General features: G+C 38.6%; 1 protein-coding gene and 1 long non-coding RNA gene across 2 annotated transcripts in view; one reads left to right on the plus strand and one right to left on the minus strand.

The window, feature by feature from the left end:
- The window catches only part of LOC139767494 (uncharacterized), a 53,253-nt gene extending 50,862 nt beyond the window's left edge, over window positions 1–2,391 (plus strand). Inside the window, exons 2-3 of the long non-coding RNA XR_011717140.1 lie at window positions 150–406; window positions 2,255–2,391. This is a non-coding gene — a long non-coding RNA (uncharacterized lncRNA). The remainder of the gene's footprint in view (window positions 1–149; window positions 407–2,254) is intronic.
- Window positions 1–20,917, minus strand: part of LOC139767493 (tetratricopeptide repeat protein 39C-like) — a 30,160-nt gene extending 9,243 nt beyond the window's left edge. The window contains exons 1-11 of the mRNA XM_071696918.1: window positions 20,815–20,917; window positions 18,205–18,514; window positions 16,728–16,874; window positions 16,197–16,407; window positions 14,625–14,868; window positions 11,975–12,175; window positions 10,680–10,848; window positions 5,604–5,802; window positions 2,261–2,379; window positions 693–807; window positions 179–384 (exon numbers count right to left, since the gene is read on the minus strand). Coding sequence (XP_071553019.1) covers window positions 179–384; window positions 693–807; window positions 2,261–2,379; window positions 5,604–5,802; window positions 10,680–10,848; window positions 11,975–12,175; window positions 14,625–14,868; window positions 16,197–16,407; window positions 16,728–16,874; window positions 18,205–18,456 — 1,863 coding nt within the window. The 5' untranslated portion in view covers window positions 18,457–18,514; window positions 20,815–20,917. The remainder of the gene's footprint in view (window positions 1–178; window positions 385–692; window positions 808–2,260; window positions 2,380–5,603; window positions 5,803–10,679; window positions 10,849–11,974; window positions 12,176–14,624; window positions 14,869–16,196; window positions 16,408–16,727; window positions 16,875–18,204; window positions 18,515–20,814) is intronic.
- Window positions 20,918–21,742: the final 825 nt, after the last annotated feature.

Here is a 21,742-nt window from a genome sequence, read left to right on the forward strand (position 1 = left end):
ATTCAGAAAGTTCTCCAGTTTTTCAAATATTAAAGAAAAAAGCATTTTCACAAAAAATTATTAATATTGCTTCTTAATACAATCTTTCAATGGTCCTTATTAATAAATACTGCATAATAACTGCTGAATACCTACTGTTATATTCACAGCCTGCAACTGTTTGAGCTTCAATACTCACCTCATCACTAGCACCCAAGAGGAGACCTAATTCATAGAGTGCAAATGCTGGGACACATAGTTCGTCAGAGTTCAAGAGGCCCTGCTGTACACTAAGGCGAAAATGTTCAACAGCATCACCTGTAGAGCCCAAAGTGTCAAGAATGGCAGCTATGATCAGCTGCCGCAGGCCCTCTTGATCTCCACACTGCCCCATTGCTTGGCATTCTGGAAAGATGTATCGATAAAGGTATGATGCACACAAAAAAACAGGATGTTATTCCCACTGTCTGAGAAATATAATGTTTATGAAACAAAAAAACAAGTAAAATAATGACCTCTAACCAAGCTGCTTGTGACAGGATTCAGCCTGTCATTTGGATCAGTACACAAAATTAAACTTGTGTACACTATAAGCACATTATATTAATAGTAACAACCAGAAACATGACATTATGAAGCAAGTTACTTCCTTTTTTACAAGCTTTAGCTTTTAACAAAGAAACTAAGTCCAAGTTGGGAATGAAAGAATTTACCTTCCACCATAAGCAGTCGATGCTGCATGGAACACGAGGACAGAGCATTCCACAAGTAGAGAAGCTCATAGGCACGTAGGAGACAGTAGTTCTTGCTTATTATATCACCTCTGGACTGAAATAAAAAAAAAAATAAGACATGAGAAGTGAGAGAGAATTCACAGTTGCTATCAAATGAATTGTCCCAAAGAGCCTGAAATCTCCATCTTATATGTCAATGGTAATTAGGGAAAGCTTACATGCTTACATTCCAATTATAAATAATGACATATAAGAAAGATGTTTTTCACAAACAAGTTGAGTGATTTTCATTTCTACTTGGGGTATGGTGGTTGGTTATAGAATTGTTTGGGCAGGATAGGGTCTAATGCTGTTCTAAGGGAAGGAGTCACAACAAGTAATAACGTGTGTGTGCGCCTCTGTGGGAAGAGTATATGGCAACTGAGGAGTACATGTTCAGTGCCTTTAGTATATGAGCTGTAGCTTAGACATGACAGGTCTTGTGATATGCTGAAACAGTGTTTGTAATGCTAGGGGAGATGGGTCCATGTCCAGTGTACAATAAGAAACAACAACTCGTACATATATATGGAGAAAGTAGTTTCAGAGGGATAGATTGTCTATTGGGGTGGTTTTTAAGGCTGGGTGGGAGTGGGGAGCATATGTGAAGTGCTTGTCAGGTCATTTCAGTGCGTAATCATTTTGTCTTTGTCGTGTTTATGGGAAGGGGGGATCTGTGAGTATATGTTGTTTCTGAGTGAGGGAGGGGTAAGTGTTTAGTATCTACCTGGGGGTTTAGTGGCTGTTTACAGGGTGTCAAAGTGAGAGGGGTTTCGTGCTGTTATGAAGAACTGAGTGCTGAGCTTATTGAAGTAAGGTTGTATGAAATTTTTTTTCGTTGAACAGATGGTGAATTTTTGTGTTTGTCGGAAAGCAAGCAGTGGTTCTGAAAGCTATTTTGTATGATATGCTACAGCATTATATTTCCTTTCCACATGGTGGATGACCAGGAAGGTGAGATGTAGTTTAGGGTACTGCAAATTAATTGCTTGTTGAAGATAGTGAAGGATTCTTTTTCTTGTCTAAACCTGCTACTGGTGAGTGTTCTGAAGGCATTTAATTTCTTTATGGGTTTCGTGTTGATTATGTACAGTACGGTATGCATGTTACGAGTGAGTTGTCTGTGACAGCAAGTATGGCTGGAATTTTGCTGAGTGTGACTGGCTGACCAATCAATGTGAAAAAGTATAGGTAGGATTCAAAGCTACTGGGGGAGGGAGTTCTTAGGAGGGTGATGGCAGATTCAAAGGACTTCTTTGGGGATGCAGTTGTACTGAACAAATCAGTGTTTTAGTGGAACAATGTATTGTTGCATGGGGTGAATTAAATGCAGTGTTGCATCCCTTTTGCAGGGATTACCTTTGAAGACCTGAAAGTACCCAACCCCAGACTCACAAAGACAGCAAGAATGTCCAGTTCCCTATGACACACTTGCTACCCTACTTTATCCAAAATAATAACTTATCATATAACTATAAACAGTAATATTCTTTCTCTTTCAGGTCTACCTTCATGGCCCGTCGCATCAAGAAGGACTCCAGAGCGTGACTGGACCGACGGACAAGGGCTGGGACTTCTTCCATTCCTTGTGCACAATCCTCTAATCGGCCAGATGCCCCTAAACACACTGCAAAAAAAGTTAATATCAGTTGATGGCAGCCCAGAATTCTTCAAAAGTGAACGATCACTAAAACACAATAAAATAGCAAAAGAAAGTCTGATATGCTGTTTCTATGGCACAGGACTGTCAAAGAAAGGTAGTATGTATCATGGTTGGGACTCTGTATATTTATCAATAAAAGCAGAAAGTAAAGCTTCTTAATTACACCACAAAGAGAAAAAAATATGTGTAAATGAAGTAGAAAATGGTGCTGAAAATCATAACCGTTTCTGTACACACAGAAATGTAGCCGATCAAGACAATAAATTTTAAAACCTGTAAGTTACATGACCTTAGGTAAACACTAATACTGAAGCAGATATTTTAACTGTCATGTAACCAGTTGCTATAGGAGTGGAAAGACCAAAATATAAGAACAAACTATCATTTACCCCAAACTCTTTGCAGAGGCCATGACAATAAGTTCCCATGCATTATATTTACCCACCTTCAAAGAAAAAGATATAAATTGTGCAATACAGCCAAAAAGCTACGTATGGTAGGTGAAATGGTAATCCCTATTCGTGTAACTACATAGGTTACTCAATATCTGTCTTCACTGTAAATATGTGAAATGACTTCTTGCCAAAGAGATATACAAAAAAAAAAAAAAACCTATTCATTCTGGTATAAATGGTCATCCTTATTACATGCTATGGAAAGAAACAAATACAACCACAGTACTTCAAGAAAAATACATTGATTGAAGTTCTAAAATCCTTTACTTTGGTACTGATTATGACTGTCCTGGCTAAGCTCCATGCGAGCTAACAAATCTATGAGTGATTAAGAGAGATTTTCACCTGAACATTTTGTAACCATATTAAATCTGCATACTAAAAAGGATAAAGATTTTCCACCCAAAGAATGTTACATACATAATCATGGAGACTTCATCCAACTTCATCAGTAATCTACAAGAAAAAAATATAAAAATCCTTTTACTAGGCATCAAAGCTATTTGGATAAATGGAATCTCTGACACAACACTAAATTTTGCCCAAGATTACAAGTTTAGCCCAAAGGGGACGATAAACAGCTAAGTCGGCTGTGCTCTGACTACCACATCCAGGATACACATCCAAGCAGGATATATATGCGTCTGTGCATCACATGGGGTACGTTACCAGGCTTCATCTACTTGATGTTACACCACGAGTAAAGAGTCACCTTTAGTGAGGCTGTGCCATAGAAAGTACAGTCTTAGCAAATAACTTCTCACTCCAACAGGAGTATACATTTCCCTGGTACTGAATGAAGCTCAGCCTTGAGCTGCATGAGCCTTTAGAAATGTCCTAGGTAATACCAGGACTTTCACAGAAATTGGTACTGGACAATTGTAAATGACTCCTTGGGCAGGAGGGTATCATTATACAATTACTATTACCATTGCTAATATTATAATTTAATCTTATTAATCCCTCGGGATTTGGGGACGAATCCTATCCATGTATTTCTGGCACGTCATCAAAGGTAACTATGAAAGTCAAGAAATGGGGCCAAATATCCTCCCCTCCTGCATTATTAGCTTCCAAAAGAAAGAGCAGAGAAAATGGAGATGTGAGGATTTTTCCTCTATGGATAAGTCATTTGATACTACCTTGCTTATGGGGGAAATGACAAACATGTCCAAAATATTATTCTTACAATCATTATTATCACATTATCCTAATTATTTGTTTATTATTACTGCTATTATTATAATCATTCCTACTGTTATTATTATTATTATTTTAATCTTTTCTTTTTCATAATTAACTGCCATTTCCTGCATTAGCAAAGTAGCATTAGGAACAGACGAAGAAAATCTACATCCACTCACATCCACTCTCTAGCTGCCATGCGTAATACACTGAAACCAGATCCCCAAATCAATTACCATGCCCATCAGGCTATTATTATTACTATTTAATTATTTATTATACTTTGTTGCTGTCTCCCGCATTAGCGAGGTAGCACAAGGAAACAGATGAAAGAATGGCCAAACCCACCCACATACACATGTATATACATAAACGTCCACACAGGCACATATACATACCTATACATTTCAACGTATACATACATACATATATATATATATACATACACAGACATATACACATATATACATGTACATAATTCATACTTGCTGCCTTTTTCTTTCTTTTTTTTTCAAACTATTCGCCATTTCCCGCATTAGCGAGGTAGCGTTAAGAACAGAGGACTGGGCCTTTGAGGGAATACCCTCATCTGGCCCAATTCTCTGTTCCTTCTTTTGGAAAATTAAAAAAAAAACGAGAGGGGAGGATTTCCAGCCCCCCGCTCCCTCCCCTTTTAGTCGCCTTCTACGACACGCAGGGAATACGTGGGAAGTACTCTTAATCCCCTATCCCCAGGGATATAATTCATACTGTCTGCCTTTATTCATTCCCATTGCCACCCTGCCACACATGAAATAAAAACCCCCTCTTCCCTCATGTGTGCAACATAGTGCTAGGAAAAGACAACAAAGGCCACATTTGTTCACACTCAGTCTCTAGCTGTCATGTAATAATGCAATGAAACCACAGCTCCCTTTCCACATCCAGGTCCCACAAAACTTTCCATGGTTTACCCCAGACACTTCACATGCCCTGGTTCAATCCATTGACAGCACGTCAACCCCGGTATACCACATCGTTCCAATTCACTCTATTCCTTGCATGCCTTTCACCCTCCTGCATGTTCAGGCCCCGATCACACAAAATATTTTTCACTCCATCTTTCCATCTCCAATTTGGTCTCCCACTTCTCCTCGCTCCCTCCACCTCAGACACGTATATCCTCTTTGTCAATCTTTCCTCACTCATTCTCTCCATGTGACCAAACCATTTCAAAACACCCTATTCTGCTCCCTCAACCACACTCTTTATTACCACACATCTCTCTTACCCTTACATTACTTACTCGATCAAACCACCTCACACCACATATTGTCCTCAAACATCTCATTTCCAGCACATCCACCCTCCCTCGCACAACTCTCCCTATAGCCCACGCCTCGCAAACATATAACATTGTTGGAACCACTATTCCTTCAAACATACCCATTTCTGCTTTCTGAGATAATGTTCTCGACATTATTTTGTTCATGCATTAAACAACTCAGATACATTACTATACACAATTCATTATCCCGTGCCTACGAACTGTCACTGATATGCACCTACCAGCAGATATATACGCATAGAAGCTCTTGGACCACCGTGACTCTTTCTTCAGGTTAGCAAAGGCACCTTGGGCATGGCTCCAGTTTAACTGTAGAAGGTGACACCAGGCTACCTCATGTAGAGCAAGCAGCTGTAATTCTCTCTGTGAAGACACCTGCAGGGCACCACGGTAGGACATCAGGGCCGCAGGTATGTCACCCTAAGGATGTTCGTTTTCACATTCATTATCACGAAGTGGCCCTCATTCAGCAAAAACAAACAAAAACAACTCCAAAGTATGACTGCATTATGCCTATCTAATACTCCAGTGGCCTGGGTTTTCATTACGTACAGCACTGTATTTCTGTGAATTGTGAGCATTAAGCATCATATCTTCTTAGAAGATTACACTGCTTTGAAAATCTATATTCATACTGATCTACTCATACCAATAATCTTACTTCCCACATTCAAAGATCCTGAGCACATTAAGGAGTGGGTGGAAGGAGAGGTCACGCTTCATAAAGACAAAGATGAATATATTTAATGGTGCAGTTGATGTATAGATAGGAATATTAGTCCTTCAAGGCAAAAGAATGGAAGGGGTTGGACATGCAGGAAATTAAATGTCTGGGGACGTGTGGTGTGCGGAAGGTTAATCATGTAAGAAATATACACATCACAGGTGGAAGCTTTGGGAAGGGAGAGACCAAGATGGATGGATGGAGTGAAAGTTATTGGATCCCTAACATTCATGTGGGTGAGAGGTGAGCATGGAATAGAATGAAGTGGGACAAAAAAGTATAGAAGGAGTGAAGTACTATCAATTGGCTGAACCAGGATGCAGAGATGTGAAGAAGGCAAGGGAACCTTTAGAGATGAACCAGGGTAAAGGGATTTAAAGTGGACAAGGGAAACAATGGAATGAACCAATGTACAGGGATGTGAAGTGGTCAAGGGAAACCATGGAATGGTCTGTGGGGCTTGGCTGTGAATGGGTAATGTAGATTTGGAGCATTATACATGACATTTACATGAGTAGATGTGAGCAAATGATGCGGTTATAAATTTGTTCCTGGTGCTACCTCACTAACAAGGGAGGTGGCAAACATGGGTGTTATAATTTCACACTTTCTCATGCCTTTAAAATGACAATTCCAATTACACTATCTTGCAAAAGTATCTTTGCACAATCTGGAAATATTTTGGAACTTCCATAAATCAAATTAAATTGACTCCCTAACTGAAATTTTTTTCTGACAATCTGATTTTACTAAATTCTCCTCACTCACCATTTCATAACACTCAACAACTGCATTCTGCCACATGGACTTGGAGACATTCAGAATTGAAAAATACAAAGATTACATTTGGCAGAGCGAAAGATTTTGTGGATCAATATTTTGAAGAGCATGGTTGTAGGCATCATACAATCACTAAGATAATTATGAAACTGCTACAAAAACAAAAACGTACATAGGAATTATGAATCTAGAGAAATATATGAGGAGTGACAGGAAAGGACACGAGTATATATATACAGTGAGGGTGTAAAGAGGTATGGGTAATGCTTACATAAGTATGAAGTGTTTCTAGGAAGTACAGCAAATACAAGGACAACCACAGGAATGAATGAATGGTTCTGATTTGTAAATACAATGGCATGCTGATCATTCAAAATCTACCTGACAACCACAGGAATGAATAAGTGGTTCTAATTTGTAAATACAATGGCATGCTGATCATTCGAAATCTACCTGAACAGAATCATATGCCAGGTTATATATAATTAGAAAATTTTACCTATTAACTACAGTAGAAGTAAATGACAAACCTAAAACTGAACCGAGATCATAAAACCAGAGACGGACAAAATGAAATGCAACATAATCTTGTCAAAAGCTGCAGGAAAAATCACTCCTCCCCTCAAAAATTCTCTTTTAACTTAACTTTCAGGAACTAATCTCACAGTAGTTGAAAAAAAGGAAAAGTGATTGGTTGTCAGTGAATGTAATTTTGCGGCAGGGGTGTGTGATGTCTCCATGGTTGTTTAATATGTTTATGGATGGGGTTGTTAGGGAGGTGAATGCAAGAGTTTTGGAAAGAGGGGCAAGTATGAAGTCTGTTGGGGATGAGAGAGCTTGGGAAGTGAGTCAGTTGTTGTTCGCTGATGATACAGCGCTGGTGGCTGATTCATGTGAGAAACTGCAGAAGCTGGTGACTGAGTTTGGTAAAGTGTGTGAAAGAAGAAAGTTAAGAGTAAATGTGAATAAGAACAAGGTTATTAGGTACAGTAGGGTTGAGGGTCAAGTCAATTGGGAGGTGAGTTTGAATGGAGAAAAACTGGAGGAAGTGAAGTGTTTTAGATATCTGGGAGTGGATCTGGCAGCGGATGGAACCATGGAAGCGGAAGTGGATCATAGGGTGGGGGAGGGGGCGAAAATTCTGGGAGCCTTGAAGAATGTGTGGAAGTCGAGAACATTATCTCGGAAAGCAAAAATGGGTATGTTTGAAGGAATAGTGGTTCCAACAATGTTGTATGGTTGCGAGGCGTGGGCTATGGATAGAGTTGTGAGCAGGAGGATGGATGTGCTGGAAATGAGATGTTTGAGGACAATATGTGGTGTGAGGTGGTTTGATCGAGTAAGTAACGTAAGGGTAAGAGAGATGTGTGGAAATAAAAAGAGCGTGGTTGAGAGAGCAGAAGAGGGTGTTTTGAAATGGTTCGGGCACATGGAGAGAATGAGTGAGGAAAGATTGACCAAGAGAATATATGTGTCGGAGGTGGAGGGAACGAGGAGAAGAGGGAGACCAAATTGGAGGTGGAAAGATGGAGTGAAAAAGATTTTGTGTGATCGGGGCCTGAACATGCAGGAGGGTGAAAGGAGGGCAAGGAATAGAGTGATTTGGAGCGATGTGGTATACCGGGGTTGACGTGCTGGCAGTGGATTGAATCAAGGCATGTGACGCATCTGGGGTAAACCATGGAAAGCTGTGTAGGTATGTATATTTGCATGTGTGGACGTATGTATATACATGTGTATGGGGGTGGGTTGGGCCATTTCTTTCGTCTGTTTCCTTGCGCTACCTCGCAAACGCGGGAGACAGAAAAAAAAAAAAAAAAAGTTGAAAAAAGTAAAAATACAGATAAATATCCGCAGTGGGAACTGTCTATCATTCAGTTAATATCAGAGTAAACTTTGATTAAGCTTCGTGCTCAAATATATAATCAAGGTAGTCAAGGACCCAATAAACCCAGGGAGAAGTTACTATGCTAGTTAATCACAGGCACACATATGGTTAACATCTCTGGGGGTGTCTATCTATCCATCTATATCTCAGACACCTGTTCCAATTGAAACTTCCTCAAAGGGTTGGCCAGGGAACAGAGTCTCCATACAAAAGAACTCAAATGCTGCTTCTTAAGCCTTTAGAGCTTCACCCTTAACAGGCCACTGGCAGTGGGCAAGTCTACCACAGTGTTTGCAGAGGCTCCTACCTAACGTTCCTTATGACTACTATCTACCGCTCCTACCTATCTACCCAATGCTCCAGCCTAAATTTTCCTACCTACTACTTCTACCATTCTGCCAAAAGGCAAGGCTAGCACGCAGTACTTGCCACAGGAAAATCTAAAGTTAAAAAATGAGCTGCGTGAGTTAAGTGTAGTCAAGTGTTACATATGACAAGGAGAGAACGTATGTTTGTGAACAGAATGCAGGAAGTCCTGATGTTAGTGAGGCAGAAAGATAAGACAGCTTCCTGGATCAGAGGAGTGCAACTTGACAACCACTAAAGTGCTGGCTCACTAAGCATATGTCACTAACCTTCCTGATACCCTGGCAGGTAGTACTGGTAATATACTTCCCTGGTCATCGACTGCCTACCAGCTACTAACTATAAATAGCTAAGATCATAGTATGATTCAAATAATACTCAGAGCCATTCTAATGTTCAAGTCACCTCAACAGCCTCCAATGTCATGCCCTACTTGCGATGACAAAAAGTTGCACCTAATTAAACACACACTACCTATAGTTTACAAGCTCAACACAGCAGCTAATTGTCTTCCTAAACTGTTGGCATTATTGTCAGGTCTATTTTTGCCAAAGCATATTATGTTAGAGGTTCATAAATGCACGAATTCAGTATTAATTTGGGCCACTCATTTCTCAGTGAGGTACACAAAGCAAGCTTGGTACAGACTTGTCGAAAGTGTTCTGCTCTGAAGTATATTGGCCTAATACTGTTCTCGAGAAAATTAAAACCTGCAGGTTAATATCTTCTAAAATGATGAGGATATTCTAAATCTTTTCATACATACCACATATAAAATTCTTAAAGATACAGAAGAAATTTTTGTAGATTGCAAACTTGCCATGGTACAACTATTCAGTATACATTCTCAGTGAAGTTCTTGAGGTAATACTGTCAATCTTGGTTCATAAAAGGCTATTCTATACTGAGCACAGTTAACAGCTTTATGGGGCAATTTTATTATGACCTTTGGACTCCTACAGGCAACTGGAGTTTGCAAAGAGAGTTCAGGCTACCAAAAACTTCCAAAACAGGCTTCAGGCTTCCAAAACATTACTGCCAATCATGAGAAAACAAAAAAGAGGCATGTTCAAGTACATCCCCTTCCCGACATATGTCTGAGTTCCATTCTGACCAACCAGTCGGATCTCGAAATGGCCATAAGTTGGACATATGTCACCATGGCATATAGAATTTGTATACCTGTACAGCATTCTTTAGTCCAACTCAATTTGTCATGATTATCTCGTCTTTTATTAAACAGCTTTATTATAAGATTCTGTTATTTCTTTTTACTTCTCATTTTAAGACTCTTTCATCACATAATCTTTTTTTTTATATTTTTTCTGGTCATTTGTACTGATGGTCGTAAGTTGTATAGGTCATACGTATGGGAGGGTTTGTAATACTGTAAGTGATACAACTATTTCTCTATTTACAAATTCCCATGACCAGAAAGTGTTATTTAGATTATTAGATCCAAATGTCTAATGCAGTTCATAGAAGTGAGTGAAGTCAACCTACTCTCGTGTAACATACAACTGTGACTGCAGAACTCACCTGAAGTCTGCAGACTCGACCCCGGAAGAACAGGAAGAGGGCAGACTGGGCATAGTTCTGCTGGGCTTCCTGCAACAAGAGGTGCGCAGCCTCAACCCCTGCCCGAACCTTACTACCGTCCAGGGCAAAGAATGGCCTCACTATAGTATGGTACCATAGCAGGGTCAACCTGGTAAGTATGGCAACCATTGGCATCAATCAACTATCAATAATACCTCCCATATTGCCTACATATACATAAAATACTTAAAACAAAAAAGACACAAACCATAAGAAGTACACTATGTTTTAAAAACTCAGGTGTGATATTTCCTGCATGGGAGTTGGGTCTTACATGCAGACTCTTCCTAAATATCTTTGTCATCACAGGAAATCGCCAAACAACAATCCGTCATCTGAGAACCAGTCTGAGAACTTCCTTTTTAACTCCCATTTTTAAAATCTAGTAAAAAAAAAATAGTTCATGAAAAGTTCCTCCATATTCCCACTAAATATTTATACATTTAAAATATCTTACATGGTTTACCTTTTTGTTTCTCTCTCTTTTTCATGACACGACCTAATTGTTCCTCATTTATTCTATTCTCTTGTCTGTACTGATTCACATGTTAAATTTCATCATGTTCCGTGCCATCTTCGTCAGCAATCCTGCTGAAAAATTATTTGGATTCTTGAAATCTTTTGCTGCTCTCTAGTGGATTCTGAAACATTCATTTCTTTGATGTAATGAATAAATTTCTTTTTCTACACTTATTTCTCCAGTCTTCTCAAGGTAGCACCAGCAAGAGAAAAGCAACAGCCTCATTTGCACAGTCATACTCTAGCTGTCATGTACAATGCACTAAAAAACAAAGTCTAGCCTCCATACCTAAGACCCAGAGACTAATCGTTCATCCTAGTTCAGATCAATGCCCCAGTGTACCACACAATCCAGTCCATTCTATTCTATGAACACCTCTTATCCTCCTAAATGTTCAGGCCCATGTACAGTAAAACCCAAACTTTCCCCCTCCCCTTCTTTCCATCACCTCTGAGACATAGATCCTCTAAGTTGGTTTCTCATCACTCATCCTCTACGTACATCCATGCAATTCAGCACACTGTGGTCAGCTTTCTTGTCAAATGATGTTTACTTCCACATCTCACTCTTACACTGTCATTCCTGCATGATCAACCCACCTCACACCAAGGCAACATAGATAAACCTTAAAATCTTAGGAAAAATTATCAGACTAGAAAATCAAGGCTAGATGAATATAAAATGACACATAAAAACATGACTTCATACAACTTACGTAGCTAATGGGGCCCTCATGTCATGCGATTTGCGTGTGAACATGAGAGCAGAGAGTCCAGCTAGTCGGTCGCCCTGCAGCCCAAGTATGTGAACGAGCCGCAGAAGAGATGGAGGAAGCAGGGACATACAGAGCTGGAACAGGCCGTACCCAAAACTAACGGATGCCATCAGGCGAGAAACCATATCAGGGGGCAAAGGCCTAAGAAAACATATATATAGAATAGATATCAACACTAAATGTATATTTCTGAGAAGCTATTCTACATACATTATCAATTTAAATTGCCAAACATACTATCAGGCAACATTTTCTACGAAGTTAAACTCGCCAGCACCACATACCAGAGGTACCTACTTAGCAATAGGATTACCTCCTGAAAAGCTATTGCTATAAGATCAATCATCATACGATCCACTGAAACCCAGCACACAAAAATATTCTACATATAACTTTTAAGTATGGAATACATAAGAATAATAATAATATACCATATGGACTCTCAAAGACCATGTATAGTCCTCCGATTTCCTCTAAGAATCACGAGCATGAGCCTACGTTTTAAGTATCTCTCAGCATTTCCTTCAAGTAAAATTATCGTGCTATCTCTGGTGGTTTTAAACTAAGAGTAGTCTTTTTCTTCCTTGTCGATGCAAGTCCTGGCTGGCATTTTTTTTCATAAAGAAATCATCATCCAGAGTAAACATCTGTTGAAGTACTGTGTGTAATCTTAATTATTTTCTCTATATACACATAAAGCGACATAATAACAGAGGTACCCAAATCGCAAGTGTTTTGTTTAGCGAGCTGGCTGTCCCCAGGTGGAATACAAATTGCAAGATATTTGTGCCAGTGTGTGGGATACAAATCAAGGAGATTTTGCTGTGACATCATTATTAAATGCATGATAACCTTAATCTTTCAATCTATATCTCTGACGTTTATTCACATCTGGAAATCCCTGAAGGGGGTGGCCACTGTAATAGCGTCTCCATAAATTGTGAACTCCAGTGATGCTTCTTAGCCTTTAGTGCCTCAACCTTTACAAGCCACAAGCAGAGAGCAAGTCTAGTGCTGTGTTTGCAGAGGCTCCTCCCTAATGTGCCTACTGAATACATCTACCTAATGTTCCTCTCTAATATTCCTACCCACTACCTTTACCTAATGTTTCTACCTAAAGCTCCTGCTTTAATGTTCCTACCTACTACTTCTATCTATTGCCCTTTCCATTTGGCCAAAAGGCAGGGCTAGTGCATTGTGCTTCCAACTGGAAAATCGGCAGTTATGAAGAATGAGCTGTGTGAGTAACTGGACAGAATGCCAGTAGTCCAAGTGTGGGTGAAGCATAAAGAAAAGACAGCTACCAGGGTCAAAGGAGTGGAACTTGACAACCCTTTAAGTGGTGGCTCACAGCACAGCCATCAATAACCCTCATGATACCTGGGCGAGAAGTACTTGCAACATACCTCCCTGGTCTTTGGCTGCCTACCAAATGCTACCAACTATAAGTTTAAAAACCTACAATATTGTGAAATATTTGATTATCATATAAAGAATATCTTACACCATACTTTAGGAAAATTAATTCATTTAAAATCTGAGCTAATTCCAAAGGCTTATGAGTCATCCTTCAAAACTGCACCCTAATTCTCAAATGTTGTCTTAGTGAAATATCACTCTATGAGCCATCACTATACATGGGCTCTTGGTACATTTTCAAGCACATCTCACCACATCTCATGCCCTACAAATTTGCCCATACTTATGTATCTCATATCATACAGCATGCTGAAGTTAGTTATTGCTTAAATATTAGCAATAAAAATTAAAATCAGTCAACTACAGTGATTGTTATTAGAACTATACTTAAAACAAATATATTAAATATCAAATGTGACCCTAAGCCTATTCATCAAAATCCTTTCACTCATATAAATTCTCTCTTTATATCAAACCATATAAGAAAATTTCACATCAGGATGCTATAAGTATTATTTGGGATCACGTACAATGAAAACGCTTTACATAAAGAGATACATCAAATAAAGATCCTGATGTGATGATGGATCAACTCACGCAAAACAAAAAAGGCCACATATCAGGGCAGTCGGAATCTTTCAAGCCATAAAAACTTTTGTATTCAAAACCAGAAAATAATATCTTAAAGGACTTCCTTACCAACTATATTTTCTAATCGATCTGATATCTTCCAAAATGCTAAAGATAACAAGAGTATATATCTAACAAACAGACAAACGAGTGCAATCATATAGACGATTAATAACACAACAAAAAAAAAAATTTAAACCACATAAAACAGCATCAACAATTAGAATTTGAAGACTACTAAGTTTTGAGAAAAATCACAGGGCAAAAATTTAAGTATGTCCCATATGTTACTGAGGCCAAAAAAAAATTCTTTCAAAACATAAAAACGGAATAATGAAGGGCTTTATTTCCTGAAATAATCCTAATATCCTCTGCAGATCACATGTGCTTGATAATCAAATCAGACTAAAACATGCAAATATACATCAACGGTTGTCAACCTTATTCAAAGGATAAAAAACATACCATCTATGATAACGTTCTTGAGACCATTCATCAGCATTACATGCCAAAATTTTTCTCTGAACCGAGATTATCTTACTTCTTAGGTTGCTGCTTGTGATTTGAATTCAGAAAGCCCTTAAGGTTGGGCACAGACTTGGAGAGGGGAAGACGAAGGCCCAATGTAGAAGTTGAAGGTGATGAGGCAGAGGGATGATTACATGATTCTGGGCAGTCCACAGCTGGTCCTGGCACACCAGTAGAACCAACAGACCAGGAGCCAGGGCTCTGCAGTTCATCTGTACTTGTGTGCAAGGAAGCAGGATACTCCCCTGTAGGGGTTGCTGCAACGTTAACAAAGGAATCAGTACGTCATTACAACATGAAATTCAAGAAAAAAAAAAGTAAATTGAGGACTTTACTCCAAACCTAGAAGAAAGTAAAGTGAAGATTTGGGCTAAATTTGCAGGTCGAGCTGGATCACATAAAAAGTAGCTCCAATATAAACAATGATCATCCTTGTGATAGGGGAAAAAAAGAACACTACCAACGTATCTTTTGTGTGTCATGGATGGCAACTTAGAGGTGTGAACATGGAGGCTAAAAATCCTCCCCTATGGCACTACCTTTCTGATAAGGGTTAGAGAAGGAGCCAAGAGAGGATTCTTCTTTCTGTAACAAGAGAGAATTTTCTTACAGTAATAAGAAAATCTTCATTACCTTATTTGCATTTCCGTATACATCCGTTTCAGTTAGCAAAGGGTGGAATGTACAATTGTCTTGGTAAACTTGCTATCCTATTACCAAAACTAAAATCAACTGCAATTCTACTTTAATCTCAATATCAGCACAAGTTAGTCACCAGTATCTGTGGAACCTGCTTGTAAGCAGTAACACCATGAATCAGAAGTCACCTTCAATGAGACTGTATCATACTGGTGCACAGAAGAGGGTTAAGAGTCCTTGAGGACCACCTTGCCCAAAAGAAACACACCTTAAACTATTTCCACAAGGGTGGCAGCTCTGAAAATGCTGGAGCCCCATAAACAGGGGTCTTAAGGTCATATATTAACATCACTATTCTTCCATTCACTGGTACCTTCTCTCCTCTTACAAAGTTGGGAGCTTTCCTGAAGATACAAATACAATACAAAGATTCAAACAGCAGCAGACCACTGGGTTGTTTTGAGGCTGTCTATGATAGTGGAAGATATCAGAAACTTAAAGAGTAGTGTTCATCAGAGCAATCTTATAAAGAAAAACAGGACGATGGGTAAAAACTTGTGATATTCAACTGCCCTCACACAAATGGAGGAGGATGCAATAATGTCTTTACTCCTCTTCATTGCCTCAATTAACAAAGAGTATATTTAAATATATGACCTCTATACCAAATAACCAATACAATAGCTAGGGGCCATGACAGCAGCATCATAATGTCAACATAAAATTCATAGTTCAACAACAGTAATAATTATACACTAAGTTCAATTGCAGTACAAATAAAACAGGATGAAATACGTGATATCTAACCGAATAAACAAAAAAATCCTGTTCTAGACACTCCTTTAATGCACTAACAATGACAATTATTCCACAGACAATCATTTAAAAACATATGCCTTTTACCATACTAATGACAGAAAAAAAAAGTTAAGCAAAGGTAACTTACCTGGTACATCTTGGACTTCTCCAAAAGTCTGTTTGTACATCCTTTTAACTTTAGTGTAGGCATGCTCGTAAACCTTCCAAGCTTTGCGGAGCACCCATCCCCCTTTAACATATGAACCGATCTCTTGCTGAAGGAATGTGAGGATGGCCAAGAGAACCTGACAGTCGGCAAGGATCACCTGCTGCTCTAACTGTGAGCCTGGTTCTTCTTCCTGATAAAGGGAACAACGATAAAAAATAAAGGAATAATGTAAAGATACAGGAACCACGGACATCAGCTATAGAACCAACTGATGCCCAATTTAAAACTGGTCCAATGTAATGCTACCGATCTTCCAAATAAATAATCCTACAGTAATAAATTTCATGGAACATAAAATATCGTGAATAGGCAGATACCCACAAGGAAAATAAAACAATAATTCAAGCACTTCCATGATAATTCACATCATCCCAAAGATGTCAATTACTGCCGCAGTGCTCAAATTTCTGCATTCAATTTTCCTTGCAGCTACCAGCATACAATATATACCTGTTCTTGCCCATTCCTCGTGCCCATAACAATGCTTTTGACAGACGAAAACCATCCATTCTCTCCCCCACCACATCTCCTCTCCATGCTGCGAAGTGTCTCCATGCTGTGGTTTACCTTCTCCTCCTCAAATGACATAACAGCATTCTGGAACACATGAAGATTTCACTGCAACCACAGAATACTTTTTATGGGTTTCGTATCCTAACAGGTAACTTAATATGAGTTTGCAAGCTTGTGAATCAGGCAATGACAAAACCACCACCCTATGTTGAGGCTTGGCTTTGGATGGTAAGCTCTAGTTTCAGCAATCCCAATTTGGCAAAACCATCTTAGAAACCCCTTTAGTGAGAAGTGAGAAACATGAATGATTGTACCTATTTTCCATCTCTCTCACTCCCATTCCCTTCAGGAGCTCCCATCAAGGGGGCCACGGCAAATGAGTCTTCATTTATCCCTGTCCTTTAATGCTTCCTTCACTTGAATCACCTCCACAAGAAAAAAATTATCATGATATAGTGAAAGGGTTCCTCCCCTTTCAAAGAAAAAAGTACAATGAACCATTTTAAAAGGAATACTGCTAACACAAGCAAAGGTAAAGCACTGTGTTAAGATATGATATGAGCCACTCAATTCACTGCATTAACAGGCATCTTTAAGGTATGACAGCCCAAGATGAATGAGTCCCATTCAGTAAAACTCTTTGTATCCATTTTCATTAGACTGCATCTAGAACCAATGCTGAAAAAAATCTGCATTTCATATACTGACAGTTCAATACATGAAACGGTTTTAGATATTTGGATAAGAAGAGCAAAGAAAGACTAACTCAGGATTTATGTGTCAAAAGAGAAGGGAAAAAAGGACCAAGGAGATGGCAGCATGGAATGAAAAAGGCTATGAGGTATCATGGCCGTGTTCAGTGCAATATATGGAGGGTGACACTCTGCTGAACAGATGAACTAGGGCATAAAAAGTCACCATGGAAAACCGTAGAATAGTCGGTGAGGCTCTGGTTTCAGTGCAGTAAACATAACAGCTAGTGGATGTGAATAAATGAGACTGCTTTTTCCCTATTCCTGCTAATACATCACTAATGGCAAACAAGTAAGAACAAAAATCTACAGGAAACAGAATAAATACAGTCCAATATGCAAAAATTTACATTTGAAGTGGAGATTAAGAATCCCAAATTGATATCAAGGCACACAAATGTACAGCAATTAAGGCAATCTGAGCAACAAATTAATGATAAGAAAATGGCTGCAATACCGTACAAGCATGCATCTAATAGTCACGAAAGTACACTCTTGAAAGAACAAAATTAAAGAGTGTGAAACACTTCAGAGGATATTCTACGTTATACATATAACAGTATAGAGTTACCAACAAATAAAAAAGATAGAAGTACCAGGGAAACCTTATGCTAAATTTAGATTGAAAGATATAAATACATCTGACTCCAATCCCAGCTTACCATAAAGGTGAGGTAGCAGTGACCCATCGCCATGTGCAGGTTATCCTGAGTGTGGTGGCGGAAGAGTTCTTCTGCCTCGGTGAATCTGTTGTTGAGCATCAGCTGAATGCCATCCCGGGCTAGCCTTGTGTATTCTTCTGGTCCTAAACTCTGTCCATTCCCGCTCTCTTCTCCCTGTGCCTCTCCCCCTCGTCCATCACTTTTCTCTCCTCCCGCCCCACTGGTGTTGCTGCTCCCGCCTGCTGAACACATGTCTCTAGCTGCCTCTCTCTCTCTCTCTCTCTCTCAGGCGGTCAACCCATCACTAATCCTGAAGAACAAACATGACATTGAAGCCTTCATTGTAATAGTTAAGGAATGGATATCTATCTATAATTACTTCAAGACCTCCTTTCAGAATGGCTCTTGGTGTTACTCCCTTAATATGATTCCATCCAGAAGTGGAATATGATATCTCACCTCTATCAGGCTGACCGTACACAAAATTCTGCCAATCATCTATTTCTTCACAATACAGCAGTCTATCCTCTCTAACCAACATATTTCCTCTTCAGTTCTGTCAAAGTTCCTCGCAACTTGAAAAGAAACCTCCTCAAAGCTATTTTTGTATGTTTCCAAATCCTTCCTAGCCTGAAGCCTTCAGTATGCCAATGGCCCTTTTGAACCTTCGTTCCTTTATCTATCAGCTTCTCAATGATTGTCATCTATTTCTTATACAGAGCATTTCAACTGTTCACATCTCTCTTCCACATCTATTACTGTAATTGCTGCCATGTTGACTTGGCCCCAGTGCCAATATCAGACTGATTTACTTATGAACCGTTGCAAATCAGGTGTAATAAGAGACAGACTACAGGGAAAGGCTACAAAATAGTAACACACTGGAATGTTTTGAAAGCTATGAGGCTGAAAGTACACTGATGAGGCAGTGTATGAAACAAGCGAGCCAATTCCACCACAATCTGGTTGACTGTACATTCCTTATCAGGGAACTAGTAACGCCATTTTGGTATTTTTACAATTCATGCCCGACAGAAGTTAAATTTTTTTATATGCAATTCATAAGCCTAATTCTTAGAAAGCCCTGGTTAGGGAAGTTCACCCCTGAGTTAAGTCTGGTTAGGTTTATGTGATAAGGAAATATACCATCACTCACCAAAAAATCTTCGTGGGGAGGAAATGGCTACTTTGTGGGTTCTTAACCTTCCGTTACTTTGAACAGTAATGCAGCAGCTCCCCATCTGAACTAATTGTAGCTACAAACCATAAGTCTACTGACATGCAGTTCAACTAAATTAATTTATGGTGTCCCTAGAGAACATAAATTGATGATGTCCTTATAATTCATCCAAATTCATATATTTTGGCGACTAAAGGGGGAGGGAGCGGGGGGCTGGAAATCCTCCCCTCTCGTTTTTTTTTAATTTTCCAAAAGGAGGAACAGAGGGGGGGCCAGGTGAGGATATCCCACAAAGGCCCAGTCCTCTGTTCTTAACACTACCTCGCTAACGCGGGAAATGGCGAATAGTTTCATATATTTTGGAAGCTCTTCATTTCTTTAACCCCACATGTTCCCTTATACTTATAGACCTGCCCACTACTGCATATTCAGTACCAAAGGAAAAAAATAATAAGGTTGCAAATTAGGTTCCGTTCAGTATCGTCTACACCATACTAATTTTGTAATTGGTCTGCAACCCATTCACATCCATAACTATTTCTTGTGTTCTTGTACGAGAATAAGTTTGACAAGATACATACACACTGGTCATATATTTCAATCAAGAAAAGCAAGTAAACAAAAAGAAAGTCAAAATAAATAGTGGCACAATGTATAAAAGAAATAAAATACATAAACAGATAATAAATGATTTTACAAAGAATAAAAATTGATATTACAGACCTTATCATCACAATTACCTGAACCAATCTGTCAAATACAAAATTATTGACATAAACAGTGAAGATTATTTGAAGCTACGACATTATTACTGTTTAGGACATCTAGTGATTCTTGGATTAGGTTATATTGGGTTTGATTTACTTAGGACTGATTTTAAGATAGTTTTACATGTTTATTTTAATTTTCGTTTATTTTAATTTCATTTCTGACGCAAACTGAGGGAGATCCGACACGGTAATTTTGCCGACACTAATTTCACTCCCTAAAAACGACATTATTACTTCATTAATCACATCTTCAACTTGACACTGAATGACCATGTGGAAATTATCCTTTAACTGGTATAAAATTTTTTTAAAGACATAATTAAACTATCGTCTATAGGGTCCTAACCAGCCTATAGAACCGACCCATCAACAAGACAAATATTGGAACGTCATTCTCTCACTATATCCCTCTCAAAGATAGACATCTTCCCGTCGCTGGCATGTGTTAAAGCCATTAAAAAAAATAATCTACCACCTCCACCATTAAAAGTTTCCCTCACAAATAAGGTAACGAAGCGAGGCACACAGCCATGCCGTGTCCTCCTCCCCGACACATGTTATAATGTCCACCGCCATTTATTTCTCAATCATAAAACCTCCAGTTCTTCTATATAACCACAAGACACAGCCCCTGGTGGAGTGTTCTAGCCTCACACTAACCGTCGAGGGTGGACAGTGGCGTGTGAGAGGTGAGATTTCCCGTGAGAAGAATGGACAATTCTTTCAATTTGACACTGGACGGAGATCGTCTGCTGAAAACCACAACAAACTAGTTACATAGTTCTTTATTCTGCTTAGAAAAATAAAATTAAATTGATACTCTTTTCACCCCTAAACATTTCAATATTACATTAATTTTCTTATTACTAATAATCCAATTTGTGTGGTATCTAATTTATTTTCATAGCGAAAATTGTCTGACCTGTATTGTTAACCTATTTTATATCGGTTTATCCTCATGAATGTTCCTCAATATTTACATAATTACATCATCATATTATATAATATACATAAAACCATATATATATCTTAACTACCCTTCATCAACAATTATATGGAGAACACCCTGAGGCCCTTAAACCCTAAGCATGAAGTGCAAATAGCTACCAAATGTACGACCCTTGAACACGACTGTAACGACCATTAATTAATTAATTAATTGATTAATCAAGTCCCCTAAATCATCTCCTCGGAATTATTATTCTATCATCTTTAAACTACATATGTAGTAGCCTCAATTCGGTATTCTGAATATATTATCTGTTTCCTGGTACTCTTCACATGTGTATTTCTTTTCATATATAAATAATACATTTGTTATTTTCGAATATATAAAGTTTTTGGGTAAATAATATTACTTTAGACCGGCGCCACGTGCTTCATAGATCGCTCCTCAAAATGCACGCGTTAATAAAATAAATAAAATACATCAAGTTTCTTTATTTTTACATTAAAGATCAATTATTAGTATAATGGAAATTAAATACAATTGCGACATAATATTTGCCATTGTTTATACAGGAAATGCTAAATTATTCAGTTTCTTAAAGTATTTTCCGGTAATTAATATGTCTAGTCCATCATATCA

The sequence above is a fragment of the Panulirus ornatus genome, chromosome 61, assembly GCF_036320965.1.
Source record: "Panulirus ornatus isolate Po-2019 chromosome 61, ASM3632096v1, whole genome shotgun sequence".
NCBI classification, from domain to species: Eukaryota; Metazoa; Arthropoda; class Malacostraca; order Decapoda; family Palinuridae; genus Panulirus; species Panulirus ornatus.